This window comes from Giraffa tippelskirchi, chromosome 3 (genome assembly GCF_054371585.1).
Source record: "Giraffa tippelskirchi isolate mGirTip1 chromosome 3, T2T-mGirTip1v1.2.pri, whole genome shotgun sequence".
In the NCBI taxonomy this organism is placed as follows: domain Eukaryota; kingdom Metazoa; phylum Chordata; class Mammalia; order Artiodactyla; family Giraffidae; genus Giraffa; species Giraffa tippelskirchi.
In genome coordinates, this window is record NC_137277.1 from 87,513,977 (window position 1) to 87,535,863 (window position 21,887).

Genomic DNA, 21,887 nt, shown 5'->3' on the forward strand with positions numbered 1-21,887 from the left:
TTCTTAATATCTTTTGCTTCTGTTAGGTCCATAACATTTCTGTCCTTTATTGAGCCCATCTTTGCATGAAATGTTCCCTTGGTATCTCTAATTTTTCTGAAGAGATCTCTAGTCTTTCCCATTTTATTGTTTTCCTCTATTTCTTTGATTGATTACTGAGGAAAGCTTACTAATCTTTCCTTGCTATTCTTTGGAACTCTGCATTCAAATGGGTATATCTTTCCTTTTCCCCTCAGTGTAGTAGGACTGATCTGGGAGGGAAAAATTTACATTTCTATAATCTATGTGCTTGTGTTACTTGTATGTTTTAAAGACTATCTCATGAATATTTGCAAAATTTTTTTTCTGCTCTGAAGGCTTCAGAAGTCTGTGAGTGTGTGCTTGCATGTGTGCTTGCTGTATATCTGAATGTATAAATGATTACATAATCATTTATAGATTTTGTTAAGCTCTTATCCCCACACTCTTTTCCTTAATAACTTGAAACTTCTTGTATTGCGATATAATTCATATACTGTAAAATTGACTCTTGAAAGTGTATTGTTCAATGGTATCTAGTATATCACAAGGTTGTTCAGCCATCACCACTGTCTAATTCCAGAATATTTTTATCACCCTCAAAGGAAACCTTATAAACATTTACAGCAATTCTTCATTTTCCTGCTTTCTTCCCCTGCACTTTGTCCCCTGGCAACCACTCGTCTATCTTCCGTCTCTGTGGATTTGCCTCTTCTGAATGTTTCATATAAATGGAATCAATCATACAGAACATTGTGTTTTGTGTCTGTGGCAGGTTTTTTTCACCCGGTTGAATATTTTCAAGGTTCATGAATATTGTAGTATGTGTTAGTACTCATTTCTTTTTATTACTGGATGTTTCATTGTATTGATGTGTTTCACATTTTGTATATCCATTCACAGTTGGTGGATGTTTAGGTTGTTTATATTTTTTTACAGGAATAATGCTGCTGTGAATATTCTGATGCAAGTTTTTGTGTAGACATATGTTTTCAGTTCTGTTAGGTATATACCAAGGAATGTAATTACAGCATTGTGATATTGACACAGGAAAGAAAATAGACGAGTGGAACAGAATAGGGTCCACTAGCAGAGCCATTCATACATACTAACTTAATATATGACAAAGGTGACACTGCAGTGCAGTGGGGACAGTGTGGCCTTTTATAATAGATAATGCTGGATCAATTGAATATCTACATGGGGGAAAAAAGACTCACATCATCACTCCTTGCCATCATAGAAAAATCAATTCCAAGTGGCTTGTAGATCTGAATTTGAAAAATAAAACCAGTAAAGCTTTAATAAGAATAATGACAGATTCATAAGTGGGTCACAAAAGGCTATAGTCGTAAAGGAAATCATTTGATAAATGGAGCTATGTTCAAATGATAGCAATATATGAGTGAAAGGGAAAATCATAGAGGATTCATACCCAAAATATGTAAAGAATTCCTACAGCTCAAGAAGGAAAAAGACACACAAAGGTCAGCGCTTTGAAAGCCTGTAAGGAAAATTAGATGAAGCATGCCCCATTCTTTTACCCCTACATTCATTCTTCATAGAGGCAGTACTTCTCACCTGTAGCTTTTTATTATACTATATATGTTGTACTTTTTATGTTTATATTTCTAAATAAGATTATTACAGCTCTTTGTGTTTTGTTTTTCAGTTTTTTTGATATTTATTGACTTCCTTTTATAAAAGATGAGATATAACACTTACATTATCCAACCCTCAAGCTTCCACAACCCTATCCTAATTTAGATATATTTCAGTTTTTGGTTAGATCATTGTTTATATTATGACTGTAAATTTTATTCACAGCTGTGAGATTCCATGATTATGTTTCTATTAATACATTTGTACAACTTTTTGTTTTTCCTAGAGTTGACTTATTTCTTTAGTTCATGAGTAGGTAAAGAATCTGCCTGCAGTGCAGGAGACCCGGGTTCGATCCCTGGATCAGGAACATTCCTTGGAGAAGGCAATGGCAACCCACTCCAGTATCCTTGCCTGGAAAATCTCATGGACACAGGAGCCTGGTGGGCTGCAGTCCATGGGGTCGCAAAGAGTCGGACGCGACTGAGCAACTAATTACTTACTTACTTACTTACTTACCTACAGCCTCTGAAATCTAGGCTAGTTACTCTCTGTGTCTTCTGGGTGCCTGTCATCCTGGAATCCCTCTTATTTATCATCATGAGAATTCATTCTGTATCTCTCCCATGTTTGAGCTCCTGTTTCTTAAATGCTCTATTTTCCTCATTCTTGGTTTATTATTTTGTTTGTTGAAGCAGATTTTCTAGTCACTTCCTAAGAAAAGGTAAATGGGTAGTCAGATATGTGAGACCTTGCGTATTGTCCTCTTCCCACTTAGCTGTTAGTTTGGGTGTAGGACTCAGGACTCTAGGTTGGAAATCATTTTAACCGAGTTTTGAAGGCATTGTTCCATTGCCTTTTAGCTTCCAGTGTTGCTCCTGAGCATTCCAGTGCTGTTCTTATTTCTGATCTATGTAGATGTTCCTGTTTATTCTTCTCTAGAAGCTTCACATCCTTGGCATTTAAATTTATTATAATGTGTGTTGGTATAGATTTTCCTTGAACCAGTGTGCTTGATTCAGAAGTGTGTCCTTCCAATCCAGAAACTAATGTTTACCAGTTCTTTAAAAGTTTCTTCAATTATTTCTTTGATAATTTTATCTCATTAGTTTTCTTTCTTTTTTCTGAAACTCTTATTTGGAACAGTACCTCTTGGACAGATTCTCTAGTTTTCTTTTTTCTTTGATTTTTTTTCTCTTCCTGGCAAGTTTTCTTCAGCTTTATCTTTTAATTCATCCTGTTTATTTTCTGTGTGTTTCTGCTGTCATATTTTTAATTTCCAGGAGTAGTGTTTTGTTTTTGTTTTGGGGGGCAGAGGGGAGTAGAGGTGGGTGGGTGTTCACTCTCTCCTTTTTTTTAATTTAAAAAATATTTCTTTATTTATTTGATTTTGACCACACTGTGTGGCATGCAGGGTCTTAGACTCCAGCCAGGGATGAAACTTGCCCCCCATGCAGTGGGAGTGTAGCGTGTGAACTGCTGGACAGCCAGGGAAAGTCCTTTTGGGTTGTTCTTAAAATGTTTCATTTTTGTAGTTTGCTGTTACTAGGGTATTAGTGATAGTTTTATTTTTGTGTGAAGTTTTTTTTTCTGCTTCCTGGGTTGTCTTTTTCCTGTGGGTTAAAAAAAATTTTTGTTTGTTTATATTTTTCAGATATCTGGTGATATGGGGCCTTCTTCCTATCTATATGTTAGGCACTGAAACACTTACTAGAAGTGTTTGAGTAGGCAGGATTTACTTCAGTAGGATGACTTAACTGGGTCATTTTTCTGAGAGATTTTTGATTCTTGGTGTCTTATCTCTTAAACGATGGTTTGTTTTCTTAGAGAGAAATTCTGTAATCTTCAGCCTGAAGAGTTTAAGTTTGGCTGCCACCTTTCTAGTTTAGCACAGAAAGGTGCTGAGTGTCTTCATTTAGTGTGTAGCTATGCACTTAAGGCCTTCTCTTTCCTCATCTGTGCCTTATGTGTCTCAGTCCAGAGTTCTCCTGGCTTACATTTCCAGAGATAAAGTCTGACCTCCAATACCTATTGTGACAAGCTAGCTGTCAGTCTTATCCTGTTTTGTTCTCACGAATGTAATGTGTTATCTCTCTCCGCTGCTTTCAAAATTTTATTTTTTTTAATTGTAAGTTTTTTATTGAGGTATAAGTGATGTTTAAGGTTGCATGTAGATTAGATCACATGTATACGATATAATGATTCCATATTTGTGTATGTTGCAAAGTGATCACCACAGTCTAATTAACATCACTATACATGGTTACAATTGTTTTCCTTGTGATGAGGATTTTTAAGATTTACTTTCTCAGCAACTTTCAAATAGGCAAATACAATAATATTAACTATTGTTGCCATGCTGTACATTATTATATCCCCAAGACTTACTTATTTTATAACTGGAAATTTGTACCTTTTGACCCCATTTATCCATTTCTCCCCCATCCCCTACTTGTCTCTGGCAACCACTAATCCCTTCTCTATATCTTTGAGCTTGGGTTTTTTAATTTTTATTGTTTTTTTAAGATTCCACACAAAAGTGAGATCAGAAGGTATTTGTCTTTCTCTGACATATTTCACTTAGCATAGTGTTTTCAGGTTCTATGTTGCCACAAATGGAAAGATTTCCCTTTTTCTTAATGGCTGAATAGTGTTCTTACATATATATATACACACACATACCACATTTTCCTTATCCATTCATCAGTTGATAGACACTTAGGTTGCTTCCATGTCTTGTCGATTGTTAATAATGCTACAGTGAACCCTGAGGTGCAGATATAATTTTGAGTTACTATTTTTATTTTCTTCAGATAAACATTCAGAAGTGGAATTCCTGAAACATATGGTAGTTCTTGGCAAGGATATGGAGCCTCTCCAGGTGGATCAGTGGTAAAAAAAAATCTGCGTGCTAATACAGGAGACGTGGGTTCTATCACTGGATCAGGAAGATCCCCTGGAGGAGGAAGTGGCAACCCACTTGAGTATTTTTCCCTGGAGAATCTCATGGACAGAAAAGCCTGGTAGGCTACAGTCCATGGGGTCACAGAGAGTCGGACATGACTGAGTGTGCACACATGCACGTGGTAGTTATGCAATTTTTTGAGGAAACCCCACACTGTCTTCCCTAGTGTCTGCACCAATTTACACTCCAACCAGCAGTGTAGGAGAGTTCTCTTGTCCCCACATCCTCACCAACACTTGTTATTTCTTGTCTTTTTGATGATGGCCACCCTAATAGGTATGAGGTGGTAAGATTTTTTTACTTTGGTTTTCAGCAGTTTGACTGTGATGTACCTAGGTATGATTTTCTTTGTACTTATCTTGCTTGGGATCATCAGTGTGTAAATTGATTTATTTCACCAATGTTTAGAATTTTCTGCCTGTTTCTTCAAAAAACTTTTTTTTGCTCCTTTTCTCTCTTTCTGTGACTCCAAATTCATGTGTTAGACTACTTAATAGTGTCTAGCAGATAACTGCTTTTCAGTATTTTTCTTTATTTCTTGGTTGGACTAATTTTTGATCTGTCTTCAATACTTTATCCATTCTCTGTTAAATCCATACTGTGAATTTCTATTTTAGAAAGTGAATTTTTCAGTTTGGTATTTCCATTTGGCTCTTTTTGACATTTTTATTTCTCTGCTGAAATTTCCAATTAGTTCATTTAGTTACAAGTCTATTTTCCCTTCTTGTCTTGAGCATACTTACAGGTGGCTGCTTTAAGATCTTTGTCTGCTAATTTTAATGTCTAGGTTACCTTGTGGTTGGTCTCTATTGATTGTCTTTTCTCTTGAGTATGGGTCTCATTGTTTTGTTTCTTCATATGCTAAGAAATTTTGTATTATATCCTGCATACTGTAATGATACATTATAGTGACTATGGGATTTAGTGTGTTTTTATGGATAGTGTTAGTATTTTGGTTATTATTTGTATTTGCAAGAAGTTAACTTGGCTGAACTGAAATCTAAACTGTGTCTCCCTGAAGAGGATGGCAGCTGATGTCTCTGTTCATTTGTTTTAATCTTACTGGATGCTTAGAATCTGTCCCACTCTTGCATAGGTCAGTGACCAGCCAGAGACATGGGTACATTTCTTTGTGGTTCTCTCTCTTTTTGTGGTTCTTTATTTTCCAGTATGTATCTTCTCACTTTGCAGCTACTGTGGCAGCTTCAGACTCCCAATTTTCAAGCCAGTAAGACTGCATATTTTGATTCAAATTTCAGCTGCTCTTTGCAGCTCAATCTAGGGGCCTTCTCTCGGGCAAAAGCTGTAGAAATAGGAAACCCATCCAACTGTGTTTCTTCCTTTCAAATATTGTCTTCTAATGAAATGCTGGGCTGGAAGAAACACAAGCTGGAATCAAGATTGCCAGGAGAAATATCAATAACCTCAGATATGCAGATGACACCACCCTTATGGCAGAAAGTGAAGAAGAACTAAAGAGCCTCTTGATGAAGGTGAAAGAGGAGAGTGAAAAAGTCGGCTTAAAGCTCAACGTTCAGAAAACTAAGATCATGGCATCTGGTCCCATCACTTCATGGGAAATAGATGGGGAAACAGTGGAAACAGTGTCAGACTTTATTTTTTTGGGCTACAGAATCACTGCTGATGGTGACTGCAGCCATGAAATTAAAAGACGCTTACTCCTTGGAAGGAAGGCCAACCTAGATAGCATATTTAAAAGCAGAGATATTACTTTGCCAACAAAAGTCCGTCTAGTCAAGGCTGTGGTTTTTCCAGCGGTCACGTATGGATGTGAGAGTTGGACAATGAAGAAAGCTGAGCGCCGAAGAATTGATGCTTTTGAACTGTAGTGTTGGAGAAGACTCTTGAGAGTCCCTTGGACTGCAAGGAGATCCAATCAATCCATCCTAAAAGAGATCAATCCTGGGTGTTCATTGGAAGGACTGATGCTGAAGCTGAAACTCCAATACTTTGGCCACCTCATGCGAAGCATTGACTCATTGGAAAAGACCCTAATGCTGGGTGGGATTGGGGGCGGGAGGAGAAGGGGACGACAGAGGATGAGATGGTTGGATGGCATCACCGACTCGATGGACATGGGTTTGGGTAGACTCCGGGAGTTGGTGATGGACAGAGAGGCCTGCTGCTGCTGCTGCTGCTAAGTCGCTTCAGTCGTGTCCGACTCTGTGCGACCCCAGAGACGGCAGCCCACCAGGCTCCACCGTCCCTGGGATTCTCCAGGCAAGAATACTGGAGTGGGTTGCCATTTCCTTCTCCAGTGCATGAAAGGGAAAAGTGAAAGTGAAGTCGCTCAGTCGTATCCGACTCTTAGCGACCCCATGGACTGTAGCCTACCAGGCTCCTCTGTCCATGAGATTTTCCAGGCAAGAGTACTGGAGTGGGATGCCATTGCCTTCTCCCAGAGAGGCCTGGTGTGCTGCATTTCATGGGGTCGCAAAGAGTCGGACACGACTGAGCGACTGAACTGAACTGAATGAGATTCTGCCTGTTTTTGATTGCTCAAGTGCCTTTAGGTAGTTGTTTTATATACTTTTTTTCTGTAATTTATTGTTATCTGTGTAAATGTTGTTCTGAAAGAAATATTGGGTTATTACTCATGGCAGGGTCTGTGGGGTGTGTGTTTTTTTTGAAAGATAAACTAGTACAGCCACTATGGAGAACAGTGTGGAGATTCCTTAAAAAACTGGGAATAGAACTGCCATATGACCCAGCAATCCCACTGCTGGGCATATACACCGAGGAAACCAGAATTGAAAGAGACGCGTGTACCCCAATGTTCATCGCAGCACTGTTTACAATAGCCAGGACATGGAAGCAACCTAGATGTCCATCAGCAGACGAATGGATAAGGAAGCAGTGGTACATATACACAATGGAATATTACTCAGCCATTAAAAAAAATACATTTGAATTGGTTCTACTGAGATGGATGAAACTGGAGCCCATTATACAGAGTGAAGTAAGCCAGAAAGAAAAACACCAATACAGTATACTAATGCATATATATGGAATTTGAAAGATGGTAACGATAACCCTATATGCGAGACAGAATAAGAGACACAGATGCATAGAACAATTTTATGGACTCTGAGGGAGAAGGTGAGGGTGGGACGTTCTGGGAGAATAGCATTGAAACATGTATATTATCATATGTGAAACAGAACACCATTCCATGTTCGATGCATGAGACAAAGGCTCAGGGCCGGGGCAATGGGATGACCCAGAGGGATGGGATGGGGAGGGAGGTGGGTGGGGGGTCCAGGAAGGGGAACACATGTAAACCCATGGCTGATTCATGTCAATGTATGGCAAAAACTATTACAATATTGTAAAGTAATTAGCCCCCAACTAAAATAAATAAATTTATTAAAAAAAAAAAAGAAAGATAAAAATCTCATGTTTTTAAAATAATTTAATTAATTTATGTATTTATCTATTTGCTCCTTTCTGTATCTCACACACAGCAGTCTCAACAATGTGTGTACTATCACAGTGACCACAGAGATGATTGAAAATAGTGTAAAAATTTTTTGCTTGTGCTTTCCATGAATTTCCATACTATAGTTTTTTAAAAATTTTGCATACAGTTAGCCATTAAATTTTATACTCTATTCCATGTACTTCTTATCTAATCTGTGTCAGCAAGAATGTTACTGCTTGCCATCATGGGAGCAGTGTTTCCCAATTTTTGGCATTTTGATAAGTTTATCTGTCTTCCATGTGATGAAAAATCAGTTTTACCAAATATAAGATACTTTATTCATAGTTTTTTCTTTGAATATCTGAAATATGTTACTCTGTTTTCTTCTGATATAAGTAAAGTGTTGCCTTTGGAAAATCAGATGTTGGCCTTCTGGGCTGAATTCTTTTTTTTTTTTTTTCAAATGCTTTATTTGTTTAGAAAGAAATTCTCTTTTCCCACTCATTAAAACTCAGTTTTATCAAGACTCATAGAGAGATTTATCCTGCCATACTTTCTTGGTTTTTTTTTTTTTATTTATGTTACTTTTCCTTATTTATTTTTTTTTTAAGTGTACGTGGTGCTCCTTCAGTCAGTAGTTTCAGATTTTGGTTTTTGTTTTCAAAAAAGTTTTTTCAAATTATAGTCTTTACTAATTTCTTCTCTTGTGGTGGTGTTCTTTAAAGACTTCCATTACCAGAATGTTGGATCCTTATTACTTTATTAAATGATTGCTTTCTCTCACCCTTTTAATCTCTTCAGTTCGTTTGATTCCAGAACTGTTCCTCCTTTTTACCTTCTTGTTCTCTTAAAGCATTATCTATTGTATATATTTTCTCTTGGGTTCATTGAGGTTTAATCTTCATTTTTGAAATTTTTTTCAGTTTCTGATACTTTCCTGAATTCCGTTACCTTCTTAGTTTTTTGACATCTGACTTGTGTTATTCTTTCATGTCTTGAGTCATTTTTCTAGCTCATTTTTAAATGGTTGGCTATAAATTCATCTATTTAGTGGGCATATTTTCCCGGTATACTTCTATTTTCAGGATGTAATTCTGTGTCTTATGCTTTTTTTCCCATTATAATTTCATGTGATTGATTTACATCATTTTCTGTTGCTTACTTTTTTGTGGTTTAGGGTGGCATTTCTTACAGAGCTCCCTCTTCTGTTGATTTTGGGAACTCTTCAGAAGTGTGGCATTTGCTTTCTGAGATTTCTAAGGCAAGAGTCTATAGAGGCTAACTGCCCCAACTTCAGACTTCAGGTAGATGCAGAAATCCTTCGAGTTATAGCTATTTGGGGAGTCTCTCTTCTCACATGTGTCAGACACTCTGTTTCCTTCTGCTGCTTCTTACACAATGCAGGTTCTGTTGGTGATTTGTTCCCACATACTATATTAGGAAGATTTATGGAGATTCCTTGTCACCCAGTTTTGTTGTAAATGTGGGTTTGGGGGTTTAGAGATGCTCAGAAACATTGCCACTAATTCCTTTGTCCCTGAATCTTTCCAATTTATCACTCTTTAATTTCTGTTTATGGTGTTGCCTGTTTCTAATTTGATAATCTTGTCTTAATTAGATTATAAATTCATCTAAATAGTGCTCTAATCTTAGTTCAAGTGCTGTTTTGTGTTAAAAATAGCCTTTACAGCATAGCCCTGGACATATATGCAATATGTCATATCAGTCATCAATTGGAAATATGTCAGTCTAGTGTAATTATAGGCTAATTTGCAACCTTGTGATGGTAGGATTAATAGTTACTCTTACATATTGAAGGGAAACATAGAGATATCATGTCCATACCTGTCCATGAAGTTCATTCATGTGTCCTTTTTGGCATATATGCTCTAGTCTGGTCTAAACATTCCTGCATGACGTTGATATAATGTACTAATATTTCCAAAAAGTCCACAAAATAATAAGCAGCATAGAAACATATAGTAACATAGAAAATGTTATCTGACAGTGATAGCTCATTACTGTCACAGTCCCAAAATATTGTAAAAGAAATTTAGAAACTCTTCAGTGAAGCAGTTAAAATAGTCAAGTTAATATAAGATTCTTTTAAAAGACTAATCCCAAACAAAGAGAAACTGAAGATTGACCAGTTTGTTTATATGAAGAGGCAAAGGGGTGAGGATGAGATATGATAGAATTTGATAAGATTGTGATGGGAATTAAGGAACACAAATAAAACTTTTAGTTAAAGGAAGCATTAGATTAATTTTTATTGGGAAGTAATTTTAAGGCTCTTTTTATCCTAATAATCTCTTACTTCTTTTGCTCCTGAATCTGATAATCTAAAAAATCAGCTAAGAAGTCAGTTCCTGAAACACGACAGAACTTTATTGATTTGATAAAACATTCTAAGCTATATTGTTACAACATTGGTGTTTATTTTTTTTAATGTTTCTTATTTTTATTTCATTTGTCTTCCTTATTTAAAGGAATTATATTTTTAATTATAAAGATAGATTATTTACTTTGTAATATGTTCCATTTAAAATTACTCCTAATTTTTATCTTTAAAAAAATCTTTCACAGGCTTCAACAAATAATGAAAGCTCTAATCACAGTTTTGGAAGCTTGGGATCTTTGAGTGACAAAGAATCAGAGGTAAGTAACTTCATTTTAAATATGTTGCTATTAAAGGAAAAGTTGGAATCACCTTTTTTAAAATTAATTTTTTTCCTTCTTTAATACTTGTGTTAAATGTTAATCTTTGTTTTTTATAGGAGCATTTTATTCTGTTTTAGGAGCATAGCATTAGACTGAAGACTATTTGACATTAGAAAGAAAATATAATTTCTTTGGTTATGTAGATGAACTTTTATATTACTGGTATAGATGTGCTTAAGTTGCTAGCCATTCATGATTCTAGGAGATGAACATGATTTTTGTAATATGTTGTTTTTCACCATTTTCTACTATTTCTTGTTATACTTCCCTCTTAGTTTCGTCCTGAGTAAAGGTTTGTTTACTTTTTGAGATACAGATACACATTTTTTTTTTCTTTTTGAAATTTCTTGTGGGATTTCATGCTATTGGTTTTCACTTTACATGCTTAAAAATATCTGAAAAATTCCTTCCTTTTCCACCCACTTACTCTTCCCACCAAGAAAATACATGGAATTTTATAAGTAGGTATTTGGATCCATGGTATAGTTTACGTTGAGCATGATGTTCTTGATGGCATTTTAAAATATATTTAGACAGGAGGTTCTTTGGGTATTAGCATTCATTTGTTGATGCTACAACTTCACTTTTTGCAAATAAAGTCTGTAATACTTCCTCTTCTCAGATTACAGAGTTCTGTCACTTACTTTTCAACATTTGTGTGTGTGTGTATGTATATTTCCCCTGTCAGTGTTAACTTATTTCTGTTCGATCCATTTTAGTCTTTTTTCTGCTTGGTTTAGTGTAGATTTATCACCATGATAATAATAATACCAGTAGGTCATTAGCACCCAGTTAACTCTTAGCCATTTAGTTTGGTGTTCAGTGGAAGGAGAATATTAACAGCGGCATCTTTTTAAGCCCTGTTTTATTGAAAGCATCTAGGAGTCTCTAGGTAGACAGTTTTGTGGAGTTCTGTGCAGGCACCCTGACACTCCAGAGGAGTGTGGCATAGGGCTCTCACTCATCAGGCTTTCCCTTCCACAGAGACAACTGGCAGGCAGCTGAAAGGACTGTGCAAGTGACGGGACTTTATCTGCAGTAGGTTCCCTTGAGGTAAGCGTTAGTAGCCCCTGTAGCACCAGATTATCACAGTTTAGTTTTTTTCTTTTTTTTTTTTTCAAATTAATACACAGAGTCCTGAAAAACTGTAGGTTTAGATCTTGTCAAAGTACATTTTTTTCAAAAACCACATCAAGAATGTTTTCACTTCCTATTTCTTGGATTTTGGAACATTTCTTGATATTTCCACAGGTTTGGGTCTATGTAGTAATTTCACATGCCTCCTCTTTCATAGGGTTTTATGTTATGAAGGGTAATAAAATAATTTCAGATATTTCTCTTTTATGTTCACTAGACCTGGTCTTTTTGGTAGATTTTTTTTTTTAAATAGAAAAACAGGAAAAGTTAGATCACCTGTAATGGTTATATATTTCTGTCTTCTTTTTAGGTACCCATTTTCCCAATATAAGTTGTAGATGTGATATTTGAATTCTTCCAAAAGAATCAGTTTGAAAGAAAATACCACCTCCTATCAAAGAGTTCTAAGGCTCACTTTTGGCTATATTTTTATGTTAAAAAAAGTTTTTTTTAAGACCTTAATGGTATTTGCACTGAAATACAGTTTGGTTAACCGTTGGATGTACTTAGCTTTCTTTTGACATTTGGCGTCACAGTAGAAAATTTTCAGAATCTTTTGGCTTTTGCTGTTTTGTGTTCAGCATCTGGAATTTTTACAAAATAATGGTTAAGTGGCATAATATTTTGGAAATGACTACAGATTATATGTTTTCCTTAAAATTTGAAGAAGGAAATTTGGGGGCAGGGGACTGTCTTTTAAGAAGTGATTTGTCTGGAAGATTTTGTTTCACTACGAGGTTGCTCAATTAATGATTTCCCTTAGGGTGATACTTCATATACATCACAGTAAAGATTCTCATTTAGGTCATGAAGTAGTTGTTGAGAGCAAAGAGCTACAGGATAGAGGTACTTCCTTTTTCCCCAGTACATGTAATAGTAAAGTTTATGTAGTATTCCATTGTCTGCTGATGTCATTTTATTCTTTTGGTAATCCATCCCCTGAACCATAACATTTTTTATTTTTTAAGATAATAGTTTTTGTATTTATAGACACCAGTAAAAGGTTTATTATTAATTATTTTTTAATAGCATTCTCTACCTCCCACCCCTACCCCACCCTGATCTCCATTCTCTTAGCTTTTCTTCCTGCTATTTATTTCCACATTATAATATAAATAATACACATATCTTGCTTTTTTGGTTCATTGATTGGACATTTTACTTACTTTCAGTATTTATGAAGATTTTAGCCTACTGATAATATCCCTCTGCTTCCTAACCTCTTCCCAGTACTGTTTTTCAGACACTAAGAACCTCTTGTTTTCATCTATCCTTGTACTATTAAAAGTGAAAAGCATCTGATGTTCACTGTTAGGTTGATTACTTCAGCTGAAATCTTCATTGAGTTTATATATGAATCACTTCATACATGAGCTTGCCTTTTATTTCTAAATGTAAAATTGTGAAACAAAAAGGGTTTTCTTTTGATGAAATTGTCTAGTCTTGGATGAAAGAAATTGCATTAGTCTTGTTTTGCTTTATTTTGCATCACTCTGGGGCTGTTCTGCAGTCTCCAAAAATGTATTTTCAGTAAGTATTTATTACATATCGGTTATTTTCTAACCTCTCTGTCCAAGCACAGAGAATATAAAAATGAGTAGGACACAGTTCTTGCTTTCACATGAGATCAGTGTCTAGTAAGACAAACAGTTACATAAACAGTGTGGGCTGTGCTACAACAGATGTAAACACAAGGTACTATGGGAGGAAAGAGCAGGAAACCTCTAATTCCATCTGCCTGAAGGGGAGGGGTAGGGAAGGAAGAAAGAGGTCTTCCCTCAAAGAAGAGATGATAGTTGAGTCCTTAGGAAAGCCTGTGGGTTCCTCTCAAGGACAATGAATGAGGAGAAAGCAGGCAGAGGTGCTAGCATGTGCTCTTGCATGAAGTATGGCACATGGCAGGCTGCAGTCCATGGGTTCGCAAAGAGTCGGACATGACTGGGCGATTGAACAACAACAGCATGGTTTTGTTCAAGATGTAGGGCAGTGATTATCAGTCCTAACTGTCCTTTAGCTCATCTGAGGAGCTCGGGGGAAAAAACAAAAACAAGCTGCCTGGGTGATTGACCTGGTTTTCTGACTTCTTGTATAGAGAAGATAATGCAAGAATGCTGGGAGATAGGCACAGTCAGAGTTTGAATGCCCTTGTATTTCATAGTAAGGAATTTGGACTTCTTTCTAGAAGATGACAAGAAGGGAAACAAGACAAGTAAAGATGAAGCAAGGTTCCTTAAGGGGGCAGTGAATAGGATAGAATGAGAGGATGATGAAACCCAAGTTGGGAAGATCATTTAGTTAAGAAATGCTGCTGCCTTTACAAAACTCCAAGGTTTAATCAGAAGGAAAACTTCACCTGGGAGTTCTAATTACAGTGTTCTCAAATTTGTCTTTTGGACTCTGCCTTCTTCGGATTCTTTTAACTATTGATACTGTTACCACCCAGGCCCATGCTGCTCAAACTTTAATGTGCAAGTGAATTACCAAGGGTTCTTACAGGTCTGGAGTGGGTGTTTGCATTTCTAACAAGCTCTCAGATTCCACTAGATTTTAAAAGTAGGGTTTGATGACTGAATGAGGGTAGAGAAGGAAAGGGAGGAACCTCGGATTATTTATAGGTAGTTAGCTTCAGATGAATGATAATGTCTTTGAGTGAGATAGACAACACAGAAGGAAGATGAATGGGTTAGCATGGAAGGTAATAAATTAGATTCTGGACAGTACTGAGTTTGAATACCTGTGAAATGACCAAAGCAGAGGAGGCTATCTGGAGCTCCAGAAGGAGGTCAGATTGAAGATGAAGACTTAGTGGGTTTTGGCACATAATAGTGCAGAGACATTATTTGCCTTTTTTATTGCTAAAACATACTTGGCTTGTAAATTTTCATTTCATCATGAGTTTATAGTGAAAATTTCCAAAGGCTGTAAGATTTGTGATGACATCATTACTCTGATGATTTATTGATTGTGTACTTGTGTGTTCTGGTGTTTTTAGTTTTAACTACTAAAATGTTAAAACGATAGTTATATCCCACATAAACAAAGACTCTTTGGGATCCTCAACAATTTTTAAAAGTTTGTAGACAGGCTTTGAGACCCAGAAGTTTAAAAACTGCTTTTATAGATACACTCATCCTGATAGTGTATGTAATGCTAGGAAGTGTGAGCAGGCAAGATGGGTGTGCTGGAGAAAGAGTAAGAAGAGGTAAAGGGGTGGATATAAGAGGAGCAGGAGGAGGAGGAGAATAATGAGGATTAAATGTCGTGAAAGTCAACTAAGATAACGACTAAAAAGTGACTAAGAATTTTTCACTTAGGCTTAGTTTTAGTAGCCTAATGAGAGCAAGAGGCCAGATAGTAGTTGATTAAGGAGCAATTGGACAGTGAGCAAATATTGACTGCTTTTGGAAGAACCTTGACTGTGAAGAAAAGGAGGCAGTATCAAGACAAGAGTCTTAACAGACTTGACTTATTATGTGCTAGGGAGAGGATCATAGCAGACCTTTGATGGGACAGGGACAAGCAAAGTGCTGAAGAGAGAGGAGGAACTAAAGTAAACTTTTCCCAGAGGTGGTAATGAAGTTCCAGACTCAGTGGACAGGGTTAGTTGTGGACAGGACTGACTAGGAACAATCTTTCCTCTGATCAGTGAACTTCCATACCTAATAACCTTTCTCTCTTCAGAGTGAAAATAGAGATTATCAACTGAAGAAAAGAATCTTGAGTGGATTGTGGGTGTGAGGAGAATGATAAAATGTATGGGAGAAACAAGGAAGGAGCTTACAGGGGAGAGGGGTCACTCACCTTATTTAAATGTCTTAGGATGCCTGCGGAATTAGAGACATGGTCTGTGTGTCTTACCTACTGGCAGATTATTATTATTTCTGACAGAAAGTACAGATTATTTTATGAGGATTAGATAAGGAGCCCATGTTTCCTTTTATCAGTGTTTTCCACCCATTTGCCATTCTCCTTGCAGGATCCTTTTGTCTCCTTTTTTATACAACTTCTGTATAACCTGAATCATAGTTGAGCAGTATAAAATACATACCATCTTTTTCTAGAACTAAAGTTTTTTTCTCCCCTTCCTTCTGCGTAATTATCAGTTCTTTCACCATGTATCCACTGGCATTGAATTACTGTTTATTTTTTGATCCAGGTGCATTTGGGGGGATATTTGATTTATTTAGGATTAAGGATTTTTAGGTTACAGATACACAGAAGCTGGAAACGTTGTTGCATCTAAACATTTAAACTTTGGTGCACTTTCAGAATTGTAATGATTGTAATGAAAGAGGAATATAGTATAGATACATTGCCTTGATTGTCTTCAGAGAAGTATCAACAACTTCAGATATGTAGATGATACTACTCTAATGGCAGAAAGCAAAAAGGAACTAATGTTGGTTAATGAAAGCCATTTTATGAAAGAAGATCTAATTAACTTTCTTATTTGAATTTAATTTCTAGAAATAGTCTTGATATTTAAATCCAATTTCCCCCCCCTCCTTATTTGAATTGAAGTTATGGTGTTGAAGACACTTTGAAGCATTAATGCTTAGTTTTATTTTTTTCTAAAAATAATTTTGAAAGGGCCACGTTTTGTGTGTTCTTACTTTCATATTTTGGAGGAAGTAGAAATCAAGAACACTAGGGAATCAGAACTAAAACAACCTTAGACTTGGCTTTAGGGGTGCATTATCTTCATCTTTAGAAAAAATCATATTATTTATATAGTTCTTTAATAGTTTTTTAATTTAAAAATCTCCTTTTTTGGTATTTAAAATTATCCATAGACATATATGAGTTGATTAAATGATATGATTGGTTAAATATATGAATTGATTCTCTGGTATTAGTGAATTGCCTGGATTAGGAGAGCATTTTCTGTTTTTACCTTTGTTTTTATGTACATCCCTATCTCTACTTTTTATATTTCCTTTTTTTCCTCCTCATATTGTTTAGCTGATATGTTGCCTCCATGAACACTTAGTGACCTTAGATTGATTGGAAGTTATGATTTTATTTGAAATTAGAGGTAATACTGGCCTTGAATTTCAGGTTTTAGATTGATTTTTAAAATTCATTTAAGTTTTACTTCTCTCTCTCCCTATATACATACATACCTACACACACACACGTTATAACCTGGATAGACCTTTTCTTTACTGTCCTAGTCTGAGCACCCAGTAAGAAAGAAAACTTGAAAAATTAATTTAGTGGTATATAGTTAAATGTCAGTGAAAGTTAGATTTTTATACCTGTTTCTCCCTCAATGAATTACTTTGTTTTTTTTACTTTATTCTGTTTAAATCTGCTCAGTTTCTAAAGCTTGTTAGATATCTAGTTTTACTGTCCTCATCAATTTTAAGAAATATTCTTTGTGTCCTGTAACCTACGTTACTTTCTGAAATGTTTTAGCCTGATCAATGGCCTTTGTGGTGTTCTGTTTGACAGTTCCTCTGTCTTCTTTACTTATCTTCCGCTGGCAGTATTTTCTCATGGACTTCTTACTATAGTACTTGGTGAGATTGGTAAGATTTTGTATCACCAATAAAGACATTTTCTCAGTAGGGGAATAAATGTGTTTTTTTCTCTCTCTACTAAGACTAATAGTCAAACTTAAAAATTATAATTTCTGTGAAATACTTGGAATTACTTTACAAATTTTCCTTTTATTTGAAAAGAAAAAAACTGTATTAAAATAGTCTACCACTAAACATTAAAGAACATGCGTTTTTCTTCTTTGATCTCATCCCATGGCATGTGGGATCTTAGTTCTCTGACCATGGATTGAACCCACGCACCCTCCAGTGAAGGGTGGAAGAAGTCCCTAAAGGACATGTTCTTACAGGAAGTATATTCAGTTAGAGTTATGGGAGTATCCAATGCTAAAATATGTTATATGACAGAGTTCACAGCAAAGGAGGTGGTCTATCCTGATTGACTATATGTCCTTAGTGTCTTGGAAGGAAAAACTGGAAGTCAAATGTTGGCCCGATACTGACTGGCTCTGTGTTCCTGTTTCCATAAAGGTGTAGGATTATGTGTGTCAGAATCACTTTTCTAAAATAAACACACTTAGGCTCCCTTCTTAGAAACTCTGATATACTCTGTCTGGATTATTTTTGATTTCTTATAAATCAGTAAATCTTGATTCTGTAGACCATTTATTTAGAAAGCAAACAAACAGCTGTTAAATGTCCCCCCCTACCTTTTTTTTTTAATGTTTCCCTTTTAAAAAAAGTACATTTAGTGTGGGTGATTTTTAGAGCAAGAAAATTCTAAGCTGACGGATGAAAACAATAATTGAAGAGAAAAATGCCAGGTCATTTTAACAATGAAGACATACTTTAAAGGGGACTCTGATATAGCACTTAAGAGTCTTAGAGGCACAGTAAATATTTGTTGAATAAATAAATTTGATAACATCCTTTAGTTGTCACATAATACACAAGCAGTTTTTATGTCAACATATAATTCTAACGTATTCATCAAACGAAGGTTTCTAAACATTATTGAGTTTTGGGGCCAGATAATTCTTGGGGTGGGGAGAGAGTTGTCATGTGTAACGCAGGCTATTTAGCAACATCTCTACATGATACATTAGATACCTGTAGCCCATCCCCCAACCCCCACCCTGAGTTGTGGCAACTGAAAATGTCTCTGGATATTGCCACATATCCTTTGAGGTAGAGGCAAATGTCCTCTGGTTGGGAACCACCCCATTAATGAAGGAGGGAAAATAAAGTTTTAGCATGTTACATGTGGCGCTAGATGACATTTCTGTTAAGTTTCACATCTCTAGGTGTGGAAACAGAAGCCCAGAGAGGTTAATTTGCTACATATAGTAAGTTAATAGTCAAAATTCTGCAATGTCTTATTTGAAAGTGATGCTTTCAACTATTGTTCTGTGCTCTCTCTGTATAACGAAGGTAGTATATTGCTTATAAGTTAATGACCTTAGTCTTTTGAAAAAGAGTGGTATTCTTTTTTGGAAATATTTAGTTTTAAGATGATTTATAATATTCATCAAATTTGCCAATCCAGGATATGCCTGGACTGACAGCACTTCACAAATTTTTTTTTCTGACAAATATGTTTTCATACTTAAGTGCATTCAGCACAAGTTGACAATACTGAGAATTTGGTTTTAGTATCTTTTACGTGGGCTACAGTCCATGGGGTCACAAAGAGTCGGACACGACTGAGTGACTAACACACACACACGGGCATGCCTCAAAGATACTGCAGCTTTAGTTCCATACCACTACAATAAAGCAAATGTCAAAATAAAGTGAGTCATATGAATTTTTTGGTTTCACAGTGCATATAAAAGTTATATTTATACCATAATCTGTTAATTGTGCAGTAGCATTATATCTGAAAAAGCAATGTACATGCTTTAATTTTTAAATATCACTTAAAAAAATGCTACCATCTTTTAAGCCTTCAGCAAGTTGTAATCTTTTTGCTGGTGGAATGCCTTGCTTCAATACTGATGAGTGCTGACTAATCAATCAGGGTAATGGTTGCTGGAGGTTAGAAAGGCTCTGGCCATTTCTTAAACAACAATGATGTTTGCACATTAATTGACTCTTCCTTTCACCATTGATTTCTCTGTAGCAGTAATGCTACTCAGTTCTGTCCAACTCTTTAGAACCCCATGAACTGTAGCCTACCAGACTCCTTTGTCCATGGGATTTTCCAGGCAAGAATACTGGAGTGGGTTGCCATTTCCTACTCCAGGAGATCTTCCCAACTCAGGGATGAAACCCACGTGTGCATCTCTTACATTGGCAGGTGGGTTCTTTACCACTGAGTGTGAAATTTTATCATGAGATTGTGGCAATTCAGTCACATCTTTAGGCTCCACTTCTACTTTTAGTTATCTTGCTGTGTCCACCACATCTGTAGTTACTTCCTTCACTGAAGCCTTAAACCCCTCAAAGTCATCCATGAGGGTTGAAACCGATCTCTTCCACATTCCTGTTAATATTTTGACCTTTTCCCATGAATCTCAAATGTTCTTAATAGCTCTAGAACAGTGAATCCTTTCCAGAAAGTTTTCAGTTTACTTTGCCTAGGTCTATCAAAGGAATTACATCAAAGGAATTTTATGGCACCTATATTTTATGTGCTCAGGCGCTCAGTTGTGTCTGACTCTTTGTGACTCCATGGGCTATAGCCCTCCAGGCTCCTCTGCCCATGGAATTTTCCCAGCAGGAATACTGGGGTGGAGTGCCAATTCCTTTTCCAGGGGATCTTCACAACCCTTAGATCGAACCCACATCTTTTTCGTCTCCTCTGTTGGCAGGCAGGTTATCACTGGCGCCATCTGGGAAGGCCACAGGTCGCTGTTATAGTGTTACAAAATGTATTTCTTAGATAATAAAACTTGTAAGTTGAAATTACTCCTTGACCTGTGGGCTGTAGAATGTATGTTTTGTTAGCAAGAATGAAAACAACATTCATCTTGAACATCTCCATCAGAGCTCTTGGATGACCAGGTGCATTGTCAGTGAGCAGTGATATTTTGAAAGGAATCTCTTTGTTTTCTGAGCACTAGGACTCAACAGTGGGCTTAAAATATTTAGTAAACCATGTTGTAAACAGATGTGTGATCATCCAGGTTTTGTTGTCCGTATATAGAGCACAGGCGGAGTAGTAGTATTAATTGTTCAGTCGATAAGTTATATCCGACTCTGCAACCCCATGGACTGAAGCACACCAGGCTTCCCTGTCCTTCACAAGTTTGCTCAAACTTATGTCCATTGAGTTGCTGATGCCATCCAACCATCTCATCCTCTATCACCCTCTTCTCCGCCCTCAATTTTTTCCAGCATCAGGATCTTTTCCATTGAGTCGATTTTTCACATCAGGTGGCCAAAGAATTGGAGCTTTAGCTTCAGCATCATCCTTCCAATGAATGTTCAGACAGAATACAGGCAGAGTAGATTTAATAATAATTCTTAAGGGTCCTAGGATTTTCAGAATGGTAAATGAGGATTGGCTTCAACTTCAAGTCATCAATTGTAAAAGCCCCTAACAAGTGAGTCAGCCTGTCTTTTGAAGCTTTGAAGCCAGGCATTGACTTCTCTTGAGCTATGAAAGTCCTAAGTGGCATCTTCTTCCAATAGAAGGTTGTTTTGTCTACACTAACCTGTTGTTTACTGTTGCCACTTTCAGTAATTATCTCGGCTGGTCTCTTGGATAACTCATTGCCACTTCTACATCAGTACTTGCTGTTTCACCTTGTACTTTCATTGTTAAGGAAACAGCGTCTTTCCATAAATCTCATGGACCAACCTCTACTTCTTCACACTTCTACACTTCCTCACCTCTCTCAGCCTTCATAGAGTTGCTCTGGATTAGTCTTTGGCTTAAGGAAATGTTGTGATTGGTTTTATCTTGTCTGGACCACTCAAACATTCTCCGTATCCCCAGTAAGGGTGTTTTGCTTTCTTACAATTTGTGTGTTTACTGTAGTAGTACTTTTAATTTCCTTCAAGAACTTTTTCTTTGCATTCACAACCTGACTAACTGGCACAGGAGGCCTAGCTTTCAGCATACCTTCCTCACTAGGCTCTATCATTTCTAGCTTTTGGTGAAAGTCAGAGATGTAGAACTCTTCCTTTCACTTGGACTCTTAGAGGCCATTGTAGGGTTACTAGTTGGCCTAGTTTCAGTATTGTGGTGTCTTAGAGAACAGAGAAGTGTGAGGAGAGGGAGAGAATGGTTGGTCAGTGGAGCAATCAGAAGACACACAACATTTTATCAATTAAGTGCACTGTCATATGGTCACAGTTTGTGCCGCCCCAACACAATTACAGTAGTAACATCAAAGATCATGGATCACAGATCACCGTAACAAATATAATAATGAAGAAGTTTGAAATATTGTAAGAATTACTAAAATGTGATCCAAAGAGAGAAAGTAAGTAAATGCTGTTGGGAAAATGGCATCAAAAGATTTGCTAGATCAAGATTGCCAGAAACCTTCAA

General features: G+C 36.5%; 1 protein-coding gene across 2 annotated transcripts in view; it reads left to right on the forward strand.

Moving 5' to 3' along the window:
• Positions 1-21,887, forward strand: part of TLK1 (tousled like kinase 1) — a 179,858-nt gene that overhangs the window by 84,161 nt on the left and 73,810 nt on the right. Inside the window, exons 3-4 of one of the 2 annotated variants that reach the window (XM_081577836.1) lie at positions 10,614-10,685; positions 11,733-11,801. Coding sequence is in view for 1 of the 2 variants with exons in the window: in XM_081577835.1 (XP_081433961.1) it covers positions 10,614-10,685 (72 nt within the window). In the remaining variant the exon portion in view is untranslated. The remainder of the gene's footprint in view (positions 1-10,613; positions 10,686-11,732; positions 11,802-21,887) is intronic. The other variant, XM_081577835.1, reaches the window with a different exon arrangement.